This window comes from Stegostoma tigrinum, chromosome 17, assembly GCF_030684315.1.
Source record: "Stegostoma tigrinum isolate sSteTig4 chromosome 17, sSteTig4.hap1, whole genome shotgun sequence".
NCBI lineage: Eukaryota > Metazoa > Chordata > Chondrichthyes > Orectolobiformes > Stegostomatidae > Stegostoma > Stegostoma tigrinum.
In genome coordinates this window covers 37,035,213-37,050,257 of record NC_081370.1, presented here as the reverse complement: position 1 = coordinate 37,050,257, position 15,045 = coordinate 37,035,213, and the positions used below count along the sequence as shown (strand labels likewise).

At 41.9% G+C, this 15,045-nt stretch overlaps 1 protein-coding gene across 3 annotated transcripts in view; it reads left to right on the top strand.

Moving 5' to 3' along the window:
- Positions 1-15,045, top strand: part of LOC125459454 (dickkopf-related protein 3-like) — a 77,886-nt gene that overhangs the window by 44,898 nt on the left and 17,943 nt on the right. For all 3 annotated transcript variants that reach the window (XM_059652090.1, XM_059652089.1, XM_059652088.1), the window contains exon 2: positions 9,718-9,840. In XM_059652090.1, coding sequence (XP_059508073.1) covers positions 9,718-9,840 — 123 coding nt within the window. The remainder of the gene's footprint in view (positions 1-9,717; positions 9,841-15,045) is intronic.

Sequence of the window (15,045 nt, the reverse complement as noted above, 5' to 3'; positions counted from 1 at the left end):
GGGAATCGAATTATAAAGCAGGGAAGTAGTATTAAACTTGTATCTAGCCTTGGTTTGATCTCTTGTGGAGTCCTAAGCACGTTTGTCAATTGCCGAAAGCGATAGAGAAGCACTGGAGAAGGTACAAAAAAGATCTATAAGGCTGATTCCAGGATTAAGAGATTACACATGTCAGGAAAGATTGAACAGCCTTGGTGGTCCTTCTCTGTAGTGTAGAGAATCACCTGGTTGGTGACCTGATCGAAACCTTTAACATGGGAATAGAGGAGATCTCTCCCACTATCTGGGAGATCAGAACTAAAAATCAGACATATAAAATAGGCACTAATTAATTCAATAGAGAATTGAGGAGAAACCTATTTTTTCTTCCAGAGAGTGTTTATAATTTGGAACTTATTACCACAGCATGTGGTTGAATTGAATACAATAGTCCTGAAGAGGAAGCTGGATGAATGCGTGAGGGAGAAAGGAATGGAAAGGAATGTTGATAATTTGAGGTGAGGTTGAGTGTAAAAGGCTCATGGGGAGTATAAAAAAAATTGGTCCCTTAGGCCTGTTTCTGTGCTGTAATTACTGTGTAAAGATAGCCAGCTTTAAGCATTGATTTTAAAATTGGTTAACTCACCAAATATAAGGTGGAAAATGTATACTTCAACTGGAGGTGTTAAAAAGTTAACCGAAATCAGTTGCGCCAGACAGGAATGTTATTGTGTACAAAGACATCTTTTCAGCAGAGGGTTTCGTGAAACTCCAGGCAGTAAGCCAAAAAATCCTGGAAGAAATTTCATACCATGGGGAATCAGAGCGTGTAAACTCGCTTCACTTTGTATAGTTAATCAAGCCATTCCACGTTGAGAAGGTGATCATAATACAAAAAACATACAAGTTTGCACTTCTGCAGCACCATTCACAATCACAGTGGGTGTCCGAAGCACTTCATCACCATTGAAGTTTAGTAACTACACAGTTTCCTTCATTTCAATAGTTAATTTCCTCAACAAAGCACAACATCGTGGGCTGAAGGGCCTGTTCTGTGCTGTACTGTTCTATGTTCTAAGGTGCCGTGTAGTTCCCCACTTATAGAAACTAGTAGAAGGGATAATGAAAGGAAACTTGCCAGGGATATCAAAATCACTAAGAAAAATTTTTATAGTTACATGAAAGGAAGCCAGGTGACCAGGAGGAATCTTGCTGTATTAAGGACTGAAAGTGGGGATATTGTCAATGATTGTGGCGAAATGGCAGACATGTTGAATAATTACTTTGCCTCAGTATTTACAGCAGAAAAGTAGAATAGCTTGATGGCAGTCCTGAGAAATTAATAGTGGATTGGGAACAGGGACTGAATGAAATTAATGTAAGTAAACATTGGTCATGAGAAATTTGATGGAATTAAAGAATGACAAATCCCCAGAACCTTACAGTTTCCACCCGAGGTTGTGAAGGGAAATAGGGGAGGACATTGTAGAGGCCCTAGCTACAGTTTGAGATCCCCCAAATACAAGAGTTGAACCTCTGAATTGGAAAATTGCACTCTGCTTTTTAAGAAGGGTGAGAGAGGAAAACCAGGAAACGAGAGACCAGTCAGACTAACATCTGTGTCGGGGAGGCTTTTGGAGTCAAAAATCAAGGATGATGTAACTGAACACCCTGAAAATCTTTGGTTAATCACAGAGAACCAGTATGGATTCCTGACAGGTGGGTCATAGCTGACAAAGCTCATAGATTTTTTTCTGAAGAGGTGATTAAGGTGGTCGATATGGGACTGTTTACGTATGTTGGTTATGTAGGCTTCCAGGAGACATTTGGTGAAGTCCCACATAAGAGACTGTTATTTGAGGTAGAAGCCCATGGAATTGAAGAAACATTACTGATGTCGCTGGAAAACTGGTTGAGTGGTACGTGACAAAATGTAGGGATAATGGGTAGCTAAACAAATTGGCAGGATGTGACCTGTCCTGTCCTGTCCTGTAAGGATCTGTGTTTGGGCCTCAATTATTCATGTTATTTATTAATGACTTGGATATTGCATGGAAGGTAATGTGTCCAAATTTGCTGATGACACAAAGTTAGGCAACACTGTAGATAATGTAGATAATCCATTAACATCCCTTTGTAAGTTTATTCTAGGTGAATGAGCAAAACTGGCAGATTGATTTCAGTGTAAGCAAGCATAAGGATACCCATTTTGGACTGGAAAAGAGTAGATCAGGGAACTTTCTAGACAGTATGAAGTTAAATCACTAAATGGATTCAAAATTGGCTGGATGGTAGGAAGCAGAGGGTGATGGTTGAAGGTTATTTCTTGGACTGGGGGCCTATGACTGGCCATGTGTCATGACTCAGTGCTGGGACCTTTGTTATTTCGTATTTACATAAATGATTGGGATGGGGAAGTGGGCTGAGAATTGGCAAATGTAGTTCAATACGGGTAAGTGTGAGGGGTTGCATTTTGGAAAGTCAAACCAAGGTGGAACTTATACAAGGTCCTGAGGAGTGTTGTGGAACAGAGGGGCCTAGGAGTACAAGTATATAGTTTGTTGAAAGCAGCGTCACAGATGGACAGGGTGGCGAAGAAGGCATTTAGCAGGCTCGCCTTTGTCAGTCAAGACATTGAGTCTCGGAGTTGGGATGTCATGTCACAGTTGTCTAAGTCTTTGGTGAGACTGCACTTGGAGTATTATGTACAATTTTGGTCACCCTGTTACAGGAAAGATCTAGTTAAACTGGAAAGTGTGCCAAGTAGATTTACGAGAATGTTGCCAGTTCTAGCAGGCTTGAATTATAGCGAGATGTTGGGCAGGATGGGACTATTCCTTCGAAAGTAGGAGAAAGAAGGGTGACCTTATTGAGGCATATAAAATCATGAGGGGCGTACATAGAACATAGAACATAGAACTTTACAGCACAGTACAGGCCCTTTGGCCCTTGATGTTGTGCCGACCTGTCATACCGATCTCAAGCCCATCTAACCTACACTATTCCATGTACATCCATATGCTTGTCCAATGACGACTTAAACGTACCTAAAGTTGGCGAATCTACTACCATTGCAGGCAAAGCGTTCCATTCCCTTACTACTCTCTGAGTAAAGAAACTACCTCTGACATCTGTCCTAAATCTTTCACCCCTCAATGTAAAGCTATGCCCCCTCGTGCTCGCCGTCACCATCCTAGGAAAAAGGCTCTCCCTATCCAGCCTATCTAACCCTCTGATTATTTTATATGTTTCAATTAAGTCACCTCTCAACCTTCTTCTCTCTAATGAAAACAGCCTCAAGTCCCTCAGCCTTTCCTCGTAAGACCTTCCCTTCATACCAGGCAACGTCCTAGAAAATCTCCTCTGCACCCTTTCCAAAGCTTCCACATCCTTCTTATAATGCGGTGACCAGAACTGTACACAATACTCCAAGTGCGGCCGCACCAGAGTTTTGTACAGCTGCAGCATAACCTCTTGGATCCGGAACTCGATCCCTCTATTAATAAAAGCTAAAACACTGTATGCCTTCTTAACAGCCCTGTCAACCTGGGTGGCAACTTTCAATGATCTGTGTACATGGACACCGAGATCTCTCTGCTCATCTACACTACTAAGAATCTTACCATTAGCCCAGTACTTTGCCTTCTGGTTACTTCTACCAAAGTGCATCACCTCACACTTGTCTGCATTAAACTCCATTTGCCACCTCTCAGCCCAGCTCTGCAGCTTATCTATGTCTCTCTGCAACCTACAGCATCCTTCGTCACTATCCTCAACTCCACCGACCTTAGTGTCGTCTGCAAATTTACTAACCCATCCTTCTACGCCCTCATCCGGGTCATTTATAAAAATGACAAACAGCAGTGGACCCAACACCGACCCTTGCGGTACACCACTAGTAACTGGTCTCCAGGATGAACATTTCCCATCAACTACCACCCTCTGTCTTCTTTCAGCAAGTCAATTTCCGATCCAAGATAGGATGAATGCATGTAGTCTTTTTCCTGGGGATGGGGAATTGAAAACTAGAGGGCATAGGTTTCAGGTGAGTGGGGAAGGATTTAAGAAGGACCTGAGTGGCAACTTCTTTACACAGAGTGGTGCGTATATGGAATGAGCTGTCAGAGAAAGTAGTTGAGGCTGGTACAACAGCACTTTTAAAAACATTTGGATAGGTAAATGGATGTGAAGGGTTTAGAGGGATGTGGACCAAATGTGGGTAATTGGAAATAGCTGAGTGGGCACCATGGTCAGCATAGACCAGTCTGGTCTTGAATGAAGTCCATCAGGACCTGGTAAGATTAGAGGAGGTAGGGGCGGAAGTAGGTCATTTGGCCAACATATCTACACCATCATTGCATGTGATCATGCCTGATTTGATAATCCTCAACTGTACTTTTCTGCCTTTCCTCATAAACCTGATTCCTTCTCTGTCTACAGCTGTAGTAAAACTTGAATCGGTAAGAATCGGGGGAAGCCTCTCTACTGGTTGAAGTCATATCTGGCACAAAGCCAGGTGGTTGTGGTGGCTGGAGGTCAAACATCTCAGCCCTGCAAGAGTTCCTGATCCCAATGTCCTTGCCCCCACCATCTTCAGCTGCTTCAATGACCGTTCCTCCATCATAAGGATCAGAGGTGAATATGTTCACTGACTGCAGTGTTCAGCGGCTTTCACGACTCATCAGATACTGAAGCCCAAGTACAGAAAGATGTTGCCAATATCCAGGCTTGGACTGACAAGTGGCAAGTAACATTCATGCCACATATGCCAGGGAGTGACCATCTTCAACAAGAGAGAACCTAACCATCACCTCTTGACATTTAAAAGCATCATTGTTACTGAATCCCTGCTGTCAACATCCTGGGGCTGCCATTGACCAGAAACTTCACTGGACTAGCCACATAAGTACAATGGCTATAGTGTTGCTTTTCACTTGCCGACTTTCTGTACGCAGTCTGTAGGGTAGAAAGATGTCGTATTCCATTTGAATTATAGTCTTGAAAGGATTAGACAGCTCAATATTCCAACTGTGCTGCAGGTCTTACCAACTACAAGCCACAACATGAGGGAGCTACTCATCTTGTTAAATTTAAAACTTTCCAAGTGGTTTTTCTAATCCTGAATTGTCTGGGTATTTTGCATTGACCTTTCCCAAAGAAGGTGTTGTCAAACCTGTGATGAAAGAGGGTGAATTGAGAAACTTGATAAGCTGAAAATTGAAAGAGAGGAGGCTAACTGTACTCTGTCACCAAGGTTGAATGGGATGTGTCCAAGGATATTGAAGGAAGCAAGAGTAGAAGCTAAGGTCAGATTGCCATAATTTTCCAAACCTCCTTAGGTACAGGAATGTTATTAGAGGACTGGAGGATTACACTTGTTACATAAGGGGTGTAAGGGGTAAGCACAGTGACTGTGGCAGTATGAATTATTGAAGGAAAGCCGACACAGATTTGTTAAAAAGGTTGAGTTTAGCTCATTTGACTTAGTCGTTTGAGATAACGGTGGGCTGGGGATGGGGGTGAGAAGAAGTGGGGGACAGCTAAAAAGGCAATATGGCGGAGATGGTGTAGAGTGACTTCCAAGAGGTGTTTAGTAAGGTGCCATGCAACAGGTTTGACAGCATAGTCATAGCTCGTGGAATAAAAGGGACGGTGACAGCAAGATACAGGCACGGCTGAGTGACAGAAAACCAGTGTTGTTGCTGTTTTTCAAACAGGGTGAAAATTTATACTGTGGTTGCTCATGAGCGTGCATCAAGACCATCACTATTCGTTATATATTAATTGTGTAGAATTGGGAGTCATGGTCACTGTTTTAATATTTACAGATGAGACAGAACATGAAAGTCTCATGAATAGTGAGGAAGTTAATGCTAAATTTGAACAATGTAGCCTGTTTCTAAATTCTACCGTATGGTGGATTAAATTTAATAAAGAGAAATGTGAAGATAGGAGGAACGCAGCAACACAGATTGAAACATTTAATTCTAAAAGTGGTGTAAGAATAGAGAACAGACATAGAATAAGTTGCAGTTAATATTTATAAACCATTGGTTTGGCCTGAACTGGAGAATTGAGTCCAGTCTTTGGGCACTGCACTTTAGGAAGGATGCAGTGGCATTGGAAAGGGTTTAGATAAGATTCAAGAGAATGATTCCAGGGATGAGGGACTTCAGTTACTTGGAAAGAGTTCTCCTTTGAGTAGAGAAGGCTGCAAGGAGATTTGATCAAGATGTTTAAAATCACAAGGGATTTGATTAAATGGGGGAGAATGGTTTCTAAAGATGGATGGATTGAGAACAAGTGAATGCTGATTTAAAGTGATTGGCAAACACCTGAAATAACAGCATGAGGAAAAGCGTTTTTATGCTGAGAGTAATTAGAATCTAGAGTACACTGAGAAGGTATTGGTGAAGACCAATTCAATCATGGCCTTAAAGGGAATTGGATAAGCACGTGAGGGGAAAAAATTGACAAAGCTACAAGGAAAGACTGATGTGTGGAACAAGCTGATTCACTGTTACAGGTATCTGGCTGACCTGACAAGCTCCTTCCAACCTGTAATCATTCCAATCTTGCTGCATTGATTATGTTTATTTGTTATACCCTCAGATTAGTCAGCGTTCTAAATAAACCATCGCCAGGCATACTCATACTTGAACCAACCTGCGTTTGTTTTGTTATTCCATTCAGGGGAGGTGGTTCTGCATTTGTGGCCATAAGAACATAAGAAATAGGAGCACAATTAGGCCATTCAGCCCATCTGATGCACTCCACCATTCAATATGATCATGGTTGGTCTGATTGTGGCATTAACTCCACTTTGCTACCTTCCCTCCGCCCCTCTTCCCCAATGAAGAGTCATCTGGACTCGAAACATTAGCTTGCTCTCTCTCCATGGATGCTGCCTGACCTGCTGTGATTTCCAGAATTTTTTGTTTTCAGTACAGAAGTCAGAATCTGCAATTGCAACAATTTGCTCCTCCTCTGTAACTATATATTTTCATGGCCACTTACAGTTCTTTTTCTGGACAGTGGTAACCACACTACGTTGATTGTGGGATAGTTCACTGATAATATCATTGAATATGATGGGAGCGATTGTTAGATTCTTGTTCTTGTATAGCATAATTTTTGAGTTGTTATGTGTGGTAGTGAACATTGTGCATTCATCTACAGACATCTGATTTTGATGGTGTGAAGGCCATAGAAGCAGCTGATAGCTTTGCCCTGGACAATGACTGCCTTTATCTGTGTACAAATAAAAATCCATACTGTGAAAACTGAAAACATTGCAAGTTGTGAATCAGCTCAAATTGAAGGGCATTTTGCACCAGTCTGATGTTGACTTGGCACAAGTGAAATCTCTCTGTCAATCATCTATCTTTATCCACAAATTGCTGGATTTATGGTATCAATAAAAATTAAAGTTTCTGCCGTTTAATTCAGAGTTGTGATTTCATAATGTAAGGATTCCCAATGATGTGAAAAACACCCCAAAAGAACTGTGGCTGCTGTAAATCAGGTGCCACACAACAGGTTTGACAGCACAGTTAGAACTCATGGAATAAAAGGGACTGTAACAGCACAGATACAGACCCGGCTGAGTGACAGACCCTTCTGAGGAAGGGTCATCGGACCCAAAACATTAACTCTGTTTTTTCCTCTCTACAGTTGCTGCTAGACCTGCTGAGCTTTTCCAGCAAATTTGTTTTTGTTTTTGACGTGATTGTATAGCCCTCACATATAACTTGAACGCCCAGAAGGAGAGCCTTTGAAACTGTGGAGTCTCATTCCTCCAAGTCTAAATTACTCAAAAGCTTCCTTACGCTTAAAATGTAAACACTTATTTCCCTTTTTTACTCTCTTGGCTTTCTCTGATTTTATTTCTCTTTTTTTGTGCTTCATTTGGCTCTGGTTTATCTAATTTCCTGCATGTGCTGTTTCTTTTTCTAATCTTAAATCTAATTGGCTAAAAAGGCAAACTGGAGATTCTGTTTGAGCTGAAATGTGGTGTCCATTCCTAATTACCCTTGAAAAGCTGGTAGTGAGCTGCGTTCTTAAACCACAGCGGTCCCTGCACTAGGTACTGTACTGCTGCAAGGGATAGTGGTCCAGGGTTTTGACAAGAGACAGTGATGCATACAATCCAGTTTCAAGTCAGGAACGTGTGTGGCTTTGAGGTGAACTTGCAGGTCGTGGCGTTCCCATGCTCTTTGCATTTTTGTCATCCCAGGTGAACCCGTGTGGGTTTGGAAGGTTCTGTTGAAAGAGCCCTGTTGGAGTTATAGCAGTGCATTTTGGAAATAATATAGTGCCTGTCAGTGGTGGGAGGATTGAATGTTCTAATTGCTGGAAGGGATGGGCTGCCTTGCCCTGGATGGTGTCAGGATTCTTGTAATGTTGGAGCTGTGTATATCCAGACAAGAGGGGATAATTCCATCACATCAAGGACTTGTGCCTTATGGATGGTGGACAGGTTTTGGGAAGTCTCGATGGGTTACTCGCAGAAAAATACCAAACCTCTGACTTGCTTTTGCAGGCGAGGTGTTTATGTGGTTGGTCCAGTTAAGTTTCTAGTCAATGGTAATCCTTACTATATCGTTAGGTTGGATGCAGTGGTGGTGCCTGTATTGAATGTCAAAGTGAGATGATTGGATTACTTCTTGCTGGAAATGTTACTTGCCACTTAACAGACCCAGCCTGAAAGTTGTCCAGGCCTTGCTGTGTGTGGACACAAAGCTCTTCAGGACCCGAGGAGTCAAAATAGTACTGAATACTGTGCAGTCATCATTTAACGTCTCTACATGAGACTCTCTAAGGCTTTTGTAGCTATCTGTTAACAACAGGGAACCTTGTGCTGAAGCAAATGCATGCTGACTTAGTGAAAGCCAGTCATTGATGGGAACAGAAGGAAGCCATTCAGCATTGTCCTCATACCAGTATCAATAGGAATAAATCTGTCAGTCTTGAAATCAGAAATTGCCCCCTAGCTGGGAGATGGATCTAGATTTCCACATCTAACTTGAGTGGAATAGTGTTTTTGATCCCTCCCCTGTGCTGCCTACCACTAAGTTTGAGATGACGCTTTATTCAGGACTCTCAGTATTCACCCAATCAAATCATTAATTCAGAACCTTTATCAGATTACCCTTAATCTTCTAACCTCAGGCAAAATTCAGCAGTTTTTAACTTCTGTGCCAGTGTTAATAGATTCTTCTGATTTTCATGCAGGTTATGTTCAACACTCTTGAGATGTTTGCACTGATCCAGCTCTGGTCTCTAGACCTTCCCTGACTTCAGTCACTCCAGTAATAATGGCCATTCTTTCACTTACCTGGTTCCTAAACTCTACGTCTTCGTCATTTAATCTCTCAGCCTCTGCCTCAGTCCTTTTAAATTTCACCTTAAACCCTAGCTGTTTGATCAAAGTTTTTGCCATCTGTTCTAATGCCGTTCAGTGGCTTGATGTTACATTTTGTCTTATATTACCTTTCTGAAGTTGATTGGGGTGGCTTATTGGGCTATGGGTGTTCTGTTATATGATGCACATTACTGTTGAAGATGACTTGTTTATATGGCACCTTTCAATACAGGAGGGTACTCTAGACAAGAGAAGTAACATCATCCCTCAGCCTTTTAACCTCGAGATAATGTAAACCAAGTCTATGCAGCCTGTCCTCACCAGTCTTCTCAATTGATTAAAAGTAGGGATTTGTTTTCTAAATGTAACCACAGATGGAGCTGAAGCAAGGGAGGATGTTACGTGATCTGGAGAGTGTATCTGCCAATTACAGCAAATCCAACACGCGTTCCAGGGCGAGAAACCTGACAATCAGCACTCAGCTGGAAAACAAGAAGGTAAGCTCACTGGAAATTCCAGCCTCCTCGATAGGACAGAGCTTCTGACAGATTGTTGCTGAATTTCACAGGAAGGCTTTTCCTTTGAAGGCCTGTTTCCGTTCTGCAGAAAAAATAACGAGCTGTGGCGAGGTGAGGCGCAGTGACGAAGTGAAGAGACGTGCAATACAGGAGTCAGCGCTGTGCTGATTCTGGCTGTGTTGGCACTGAGCTCATTTCTAACTTCCAAGAATGTAGGTTCACGGTCTCACTGTGGGAGAGTGCGCTGTTGGAAGTGCCAGCTTTTGGATGAAATGTTAATGGCCTGTCATCTGCCTGCTAGACTGGACGTACAGGAAGCTGTGGCACTACTTCGTAAAATAGCAAGGGAATTACCCCTGATGGCTGCCTGATATTTCTTCCTCGGTCACCATCACAGTAACCAGTCATATAATAATCACCATGTTACCGTTTGCGGTATTTTGCTGTGCAGCACATTACTGCTGTGTTTCCTATATTCTGAATGGCTGTATTTTATAAATGCTTCATTCCCTTCAACTTGCTTTTGGGATGTCAGGTGCTCCTGAAAAACACTTTATCAATGCAAGTCATCATTTTTAGGAGGAGGCCCCTTAGTGCATTTTGTCTGTCCTAGCTCTTTCAAAGAGCTGTCTAGTTAGGCCCACTCCCTCTACTCTCTACTTGTCCTTCAAATATTTATCCAGTTCCCTTTTGAAAGTCACTGTTGAATTTTCTTGCATTGCCCTTTCAGACAACTCTTTCCATATTTTGACAGCTTGCTTAGGGAGCTGAGGAGTTGGGAAGAGAAATCATTTCTCTATCCAATACCTTTACTTTCTCCCACTTTGTCAGCATTCTCTTCTCTTAGTAAATGCTGATTCCAAAGTACAGTAACTATTCCAGCTTTCTACTGCACCTCTAAATGTACTTGGCTTCCTTTTCGCCTAATAATTCATACCCATCTGTTACCCACTTTATTATTTAATGCTAATAGAACATGTATGCATTACCTTTAGGCTAACTCTTTCTGTCTTGTTATATTCTCCGTTTTGGCAGTCCTGTTTTCTTTTCCCCCCTCAGCTTATTAAATTTGGCCCAGTTCTCACTTGAAGACACCACCAGACGCTTGCCATACACAAAAAACCCGAGAGAACTGCTGGGAATCGGAAACAAAAAGATAAATTGCTGGAAGATCTCAGCAGGCCTGGTACATCTGTGGAGGGAAAGAAAGTTAAAGTTTCAGGGGCAGCGAGCAGATCATTCAGCTGACCCACAATGCTAACTTGCCTGCTCCTCTAATACTGCCTGGCCTGCTGTGTTGCTCCACCTCCACACTGTGCTGTCTCTGATTCCAGCATCGGCAGTTCTTGCTATCTTTGAGTGATTTATACACTCTGCCTTTTTCGGCTTTTGTTTCAAGATATTGTGTATGTCAGTCATTATCCAAGGTGCCCTAGCTTTGATTTACTACTTAAGTGTACCTAGCCAGTATGTAAAACACCTCCCATGCAAAGGTCACCCATCGGTCTTTTCTGTCAGTCTTGATTCCATTTTCCCTTGGTGAAATTGCTTCTCATCCCACTGCAGTTAACCCATTTTAAATTCTGTAATTTTGTTGATTCTTTCTTTACTAATCTAAACCCGATGATCCCTCTCACTCAGCAGTCTCCCAATGGTATTTGGTCTGTTTGGCTTACTACATTCAGAAGCTGCAGATTCAGCAATGGTTCCTTTCCAGATGGATCACTGATAAGTCAATAAAGGAAGTTTTCCCGAACACATTTCAGAGATTCCTTCCCCCTCCTTTCCCTTTACTTTAACACTATCCAAAACAATATTAAGGTAATTAAGTCCTTCGGTATTGCCACTCCCTTGTTCTTGTGCATCGCCATTGTGATATTGCGGCAGCTTTGCTCATCCATCTCTCTCCGTTTATTGAATACCGATGCAGCACTCGCTTTTGCTTCTTAACTCTACCAAATGAATTCTGTCCTCACTTTCAAGGCATTTTCTTTTCAACATTTACAATGTTTTACCTAAACAATGCTGACAACCCAGCTAATAAAATGTGAGGCTGGATGAACACAGCAGGCCAAGCAGCATCTCAGGAGCACAAAAGCTGACGTTTCGGGCCTAGACCTAGGATGAAGGGTCTAGGCCCGAAACGTCAGCTTTTGTGCTCCTGAGATGCTGCTTGGCCTGCTGTGTTCATCCAGCCTCACATTTTATTATCTTGGATTCTCCAGCATCTGCAGTTCCCACTATCTCTGACAACCCAGCAGTCTGTTTTCCTTCTGTATCTTCTATGAATACTTTATCTCCTTGACTATTTTGTGTGCAATTTGCTCCATTTTTAGGACACATTTCTGTTGCTATAACATCATATTCCCACCTGGCAACTGATTGTAGCTCATAAACCATATTCACCACATTTTGTGCGTTTACATGCATGCATTCTTGTCTTTGCTCTAACCTTGGCCACATGGTCCTCCTCAGTCCACTCCTACCTAATATAGTACTGGTCCCTCCATTCGGGCTATTCGGTGCTCACTCCCTTATAGATCTTATTCCTACATTCCTATACTCCCTTTAAAATTGTGTAATTCATTTTTTTTTAGTTGCTTTTCTCCATTCCTCTGACCAAATTGTATTATTTCAGATTTACTGGAAGCGAGACCTTGAGTTTCAAAGCCCAGTGTGATCTAGACAGTTGGCCTGGGCAGTGTGAAGGTTTGGTGCTGGCATAGACTTGTGAAAATACTAAAACTTGAGTACACTTTAAAAAAAAGTCCTTATTCTTATGCTGAACATTTATTTATGATAATTTCAAGCCTGTAACACATATTAAGTTGCTGTACCCAGCTACCCTGTACCTAAGATAGTACCAGAGGCTGCATTACATACTTTTCACTGTACTCATTTGAGAGCAAGTGTCAATAAAGCTACCTCAGTTCAATTTTCTCTTAAATTTTGTTGACCACACGTCAGCCAATTTCACTGGTCTGTCTCTTTTCTTCAGAAACTTGCTGCTCCCCTCCTCATAATTTACCACTTTTTACAGATTTCGTGTCTTTGCCAGGTGTGAAATTATGTTGTGTTTAAGCTGGGTCATTACTCTATTTCAAGAGGACCAGTGATTCCAATACAGACCTCTGTGTAGGTGAGGTTTTTAATTGATTCTACTGCTGTAGGCAAAATATTCAAAGTATGTTCCTTTTCCCCTGCTGACAGATGCTTCATAGAGTAAATTGATTCCATTTATCTTGCTATGCATGCACTAACTGGACAACCTCTTCAAGACTGTATGTCTGTGTGTGTGTGTGTCTGTGGAGCAGTGAGGGAGGGAGGTTGGTTCAGATAAATTCCTTTGACCCAGAATGATGATTCGCTTTTTTCTTTGTTCTTATCAGCACCAGGGCAGATTTCTGAAGAACGTAACTCTTTACGTGCAGTGTGATTCCAGTTTTTATACTCTTAAGGCATTAAATGGTACTCAAATCCAGCTCCACTTATTTGAATGCATAACCCAGGTTGAGGTTCAAACTACAGTCCTGAGGGAATACTGCCTGGTTGGAGGGAGAAGTGCCAAGTGTTTGGAGGAGCCATCCTTGAGATGGGATTGCCAGGTTAAATATTTATCCCTTAATCAACATTACAGAAACAAATGATCTGTTTGTAATCTTGCTACCTTTTACACAAGCTTGCTGTGTCACATTTCCTAGATTCTAACAGGGACTGTATTCCAAAGTACTCCATATGTTGTAAAAAAGCTGTGGGACATTCTGAAATCATGAATTGCACTAAAGGAATTAAAGTTTCTTTTTTGTTCCAACTTGTGAGTAAATTTACACAATCTTGCAGTCGTTAGTCTCGGAACGTTAGGCTAGACTCACACTCTCTGTTGCTCCCGCACTGCCATCTCTGATTGGAAACATTCAAGAGCAGGGGAACTAACACAAAATAATTTTTCTGCTTGAACAATTTTTTCTCTTTCGGACTGTGGAAAGAATTCCCAAACTCAGCTTGTTGCTGCCCGTGTCTGGAAACTGTGATTCAGACCACCGTGGTTTCCTTTAGAAAATGAAGTTTTAAAAAAAAGCACAGCCCCAGGCCAACTTGCAGAAGCATGTCAGTGACCACAAAAGTCAGCAAACCTCCTCTGCATTCTCCATTCCAGCCTGAGGCCACACTGTGGCCATCTGCATCATCGACCCCAAAGTGTTTTGGTTTAACTTTTTTTTATTGAGAAAGGTACATTTGAAAACAAAACCTCTCCCAGCTACTTCAGGACAGACCAAATCTCTTCACAGCCTGGACAGTGCAGCAGTCCTGAGGTACTGGTCTGGATTCAGGATTACAGAATGCAGTTTCAACCCAAAGCCCTGTGGTGAACACAGAACTGGAATTTACTCTTTTTTTATCTATGTCCTTGTTGTAGCTATTGATTTGTTCTATTTGTGTTTGAGATTTATGTTTCTAGAAGTTTGGAAAGTGCTGTTTTTCACGGTGTTACCTGAGTACTTACAAACCACAGAGTCTGTTCATATCAGCAACTTCAACAGAAATGGAAATTTGAGAGCGGGAGTGTCCTTTCCAGCCCCTGTTCTGTTCCACCCACTGGATCATGGCTGATCTGTGCCTCATTTCCATTTACCCACTAATACTGTGGATGCTAGAAGCTTGAAGTAGAAGTATAAAATGCTGGAAGTATTCAGCAGATTGAGGGAGATGAACAGAATTTGTGTTTCAAGTCTGTGATTTTTGCCTCTTCACAGTACGGTATGAGCTGCAAAGTATTTCTAGCATTGTTCTGTTTTTGTTTGCCTCTGGATTTCCCTGCCAACCGAAATAATTTATCTGTCTGTTCTAGGTATCCTATCCAATCTACTTATTATTTTAAATAACTTGGTCAGTTTAGACTCAACCTTCTAACCTTCACAGAATGCAAGCCTAGTTAATGTAACCTGTCTTATTGAAAATCTGGAGATGAAACATTTACATTCTAACGAATCTATGCTGTATTTTCTCCAGAACTAATTTATCCTTCCTGATGTGCCCAGAACAGAGCAGTGACTTCACTTGGAGTTTGGCCAAAGCTCTGTACAACTGAAGATGATTATCCTCCGTAGTGATTTTATGTATCTGTACCCAACTCATTTTGCACCCCCCCCCCCAAACACACAACTAAACATGATGGCTCAGCTC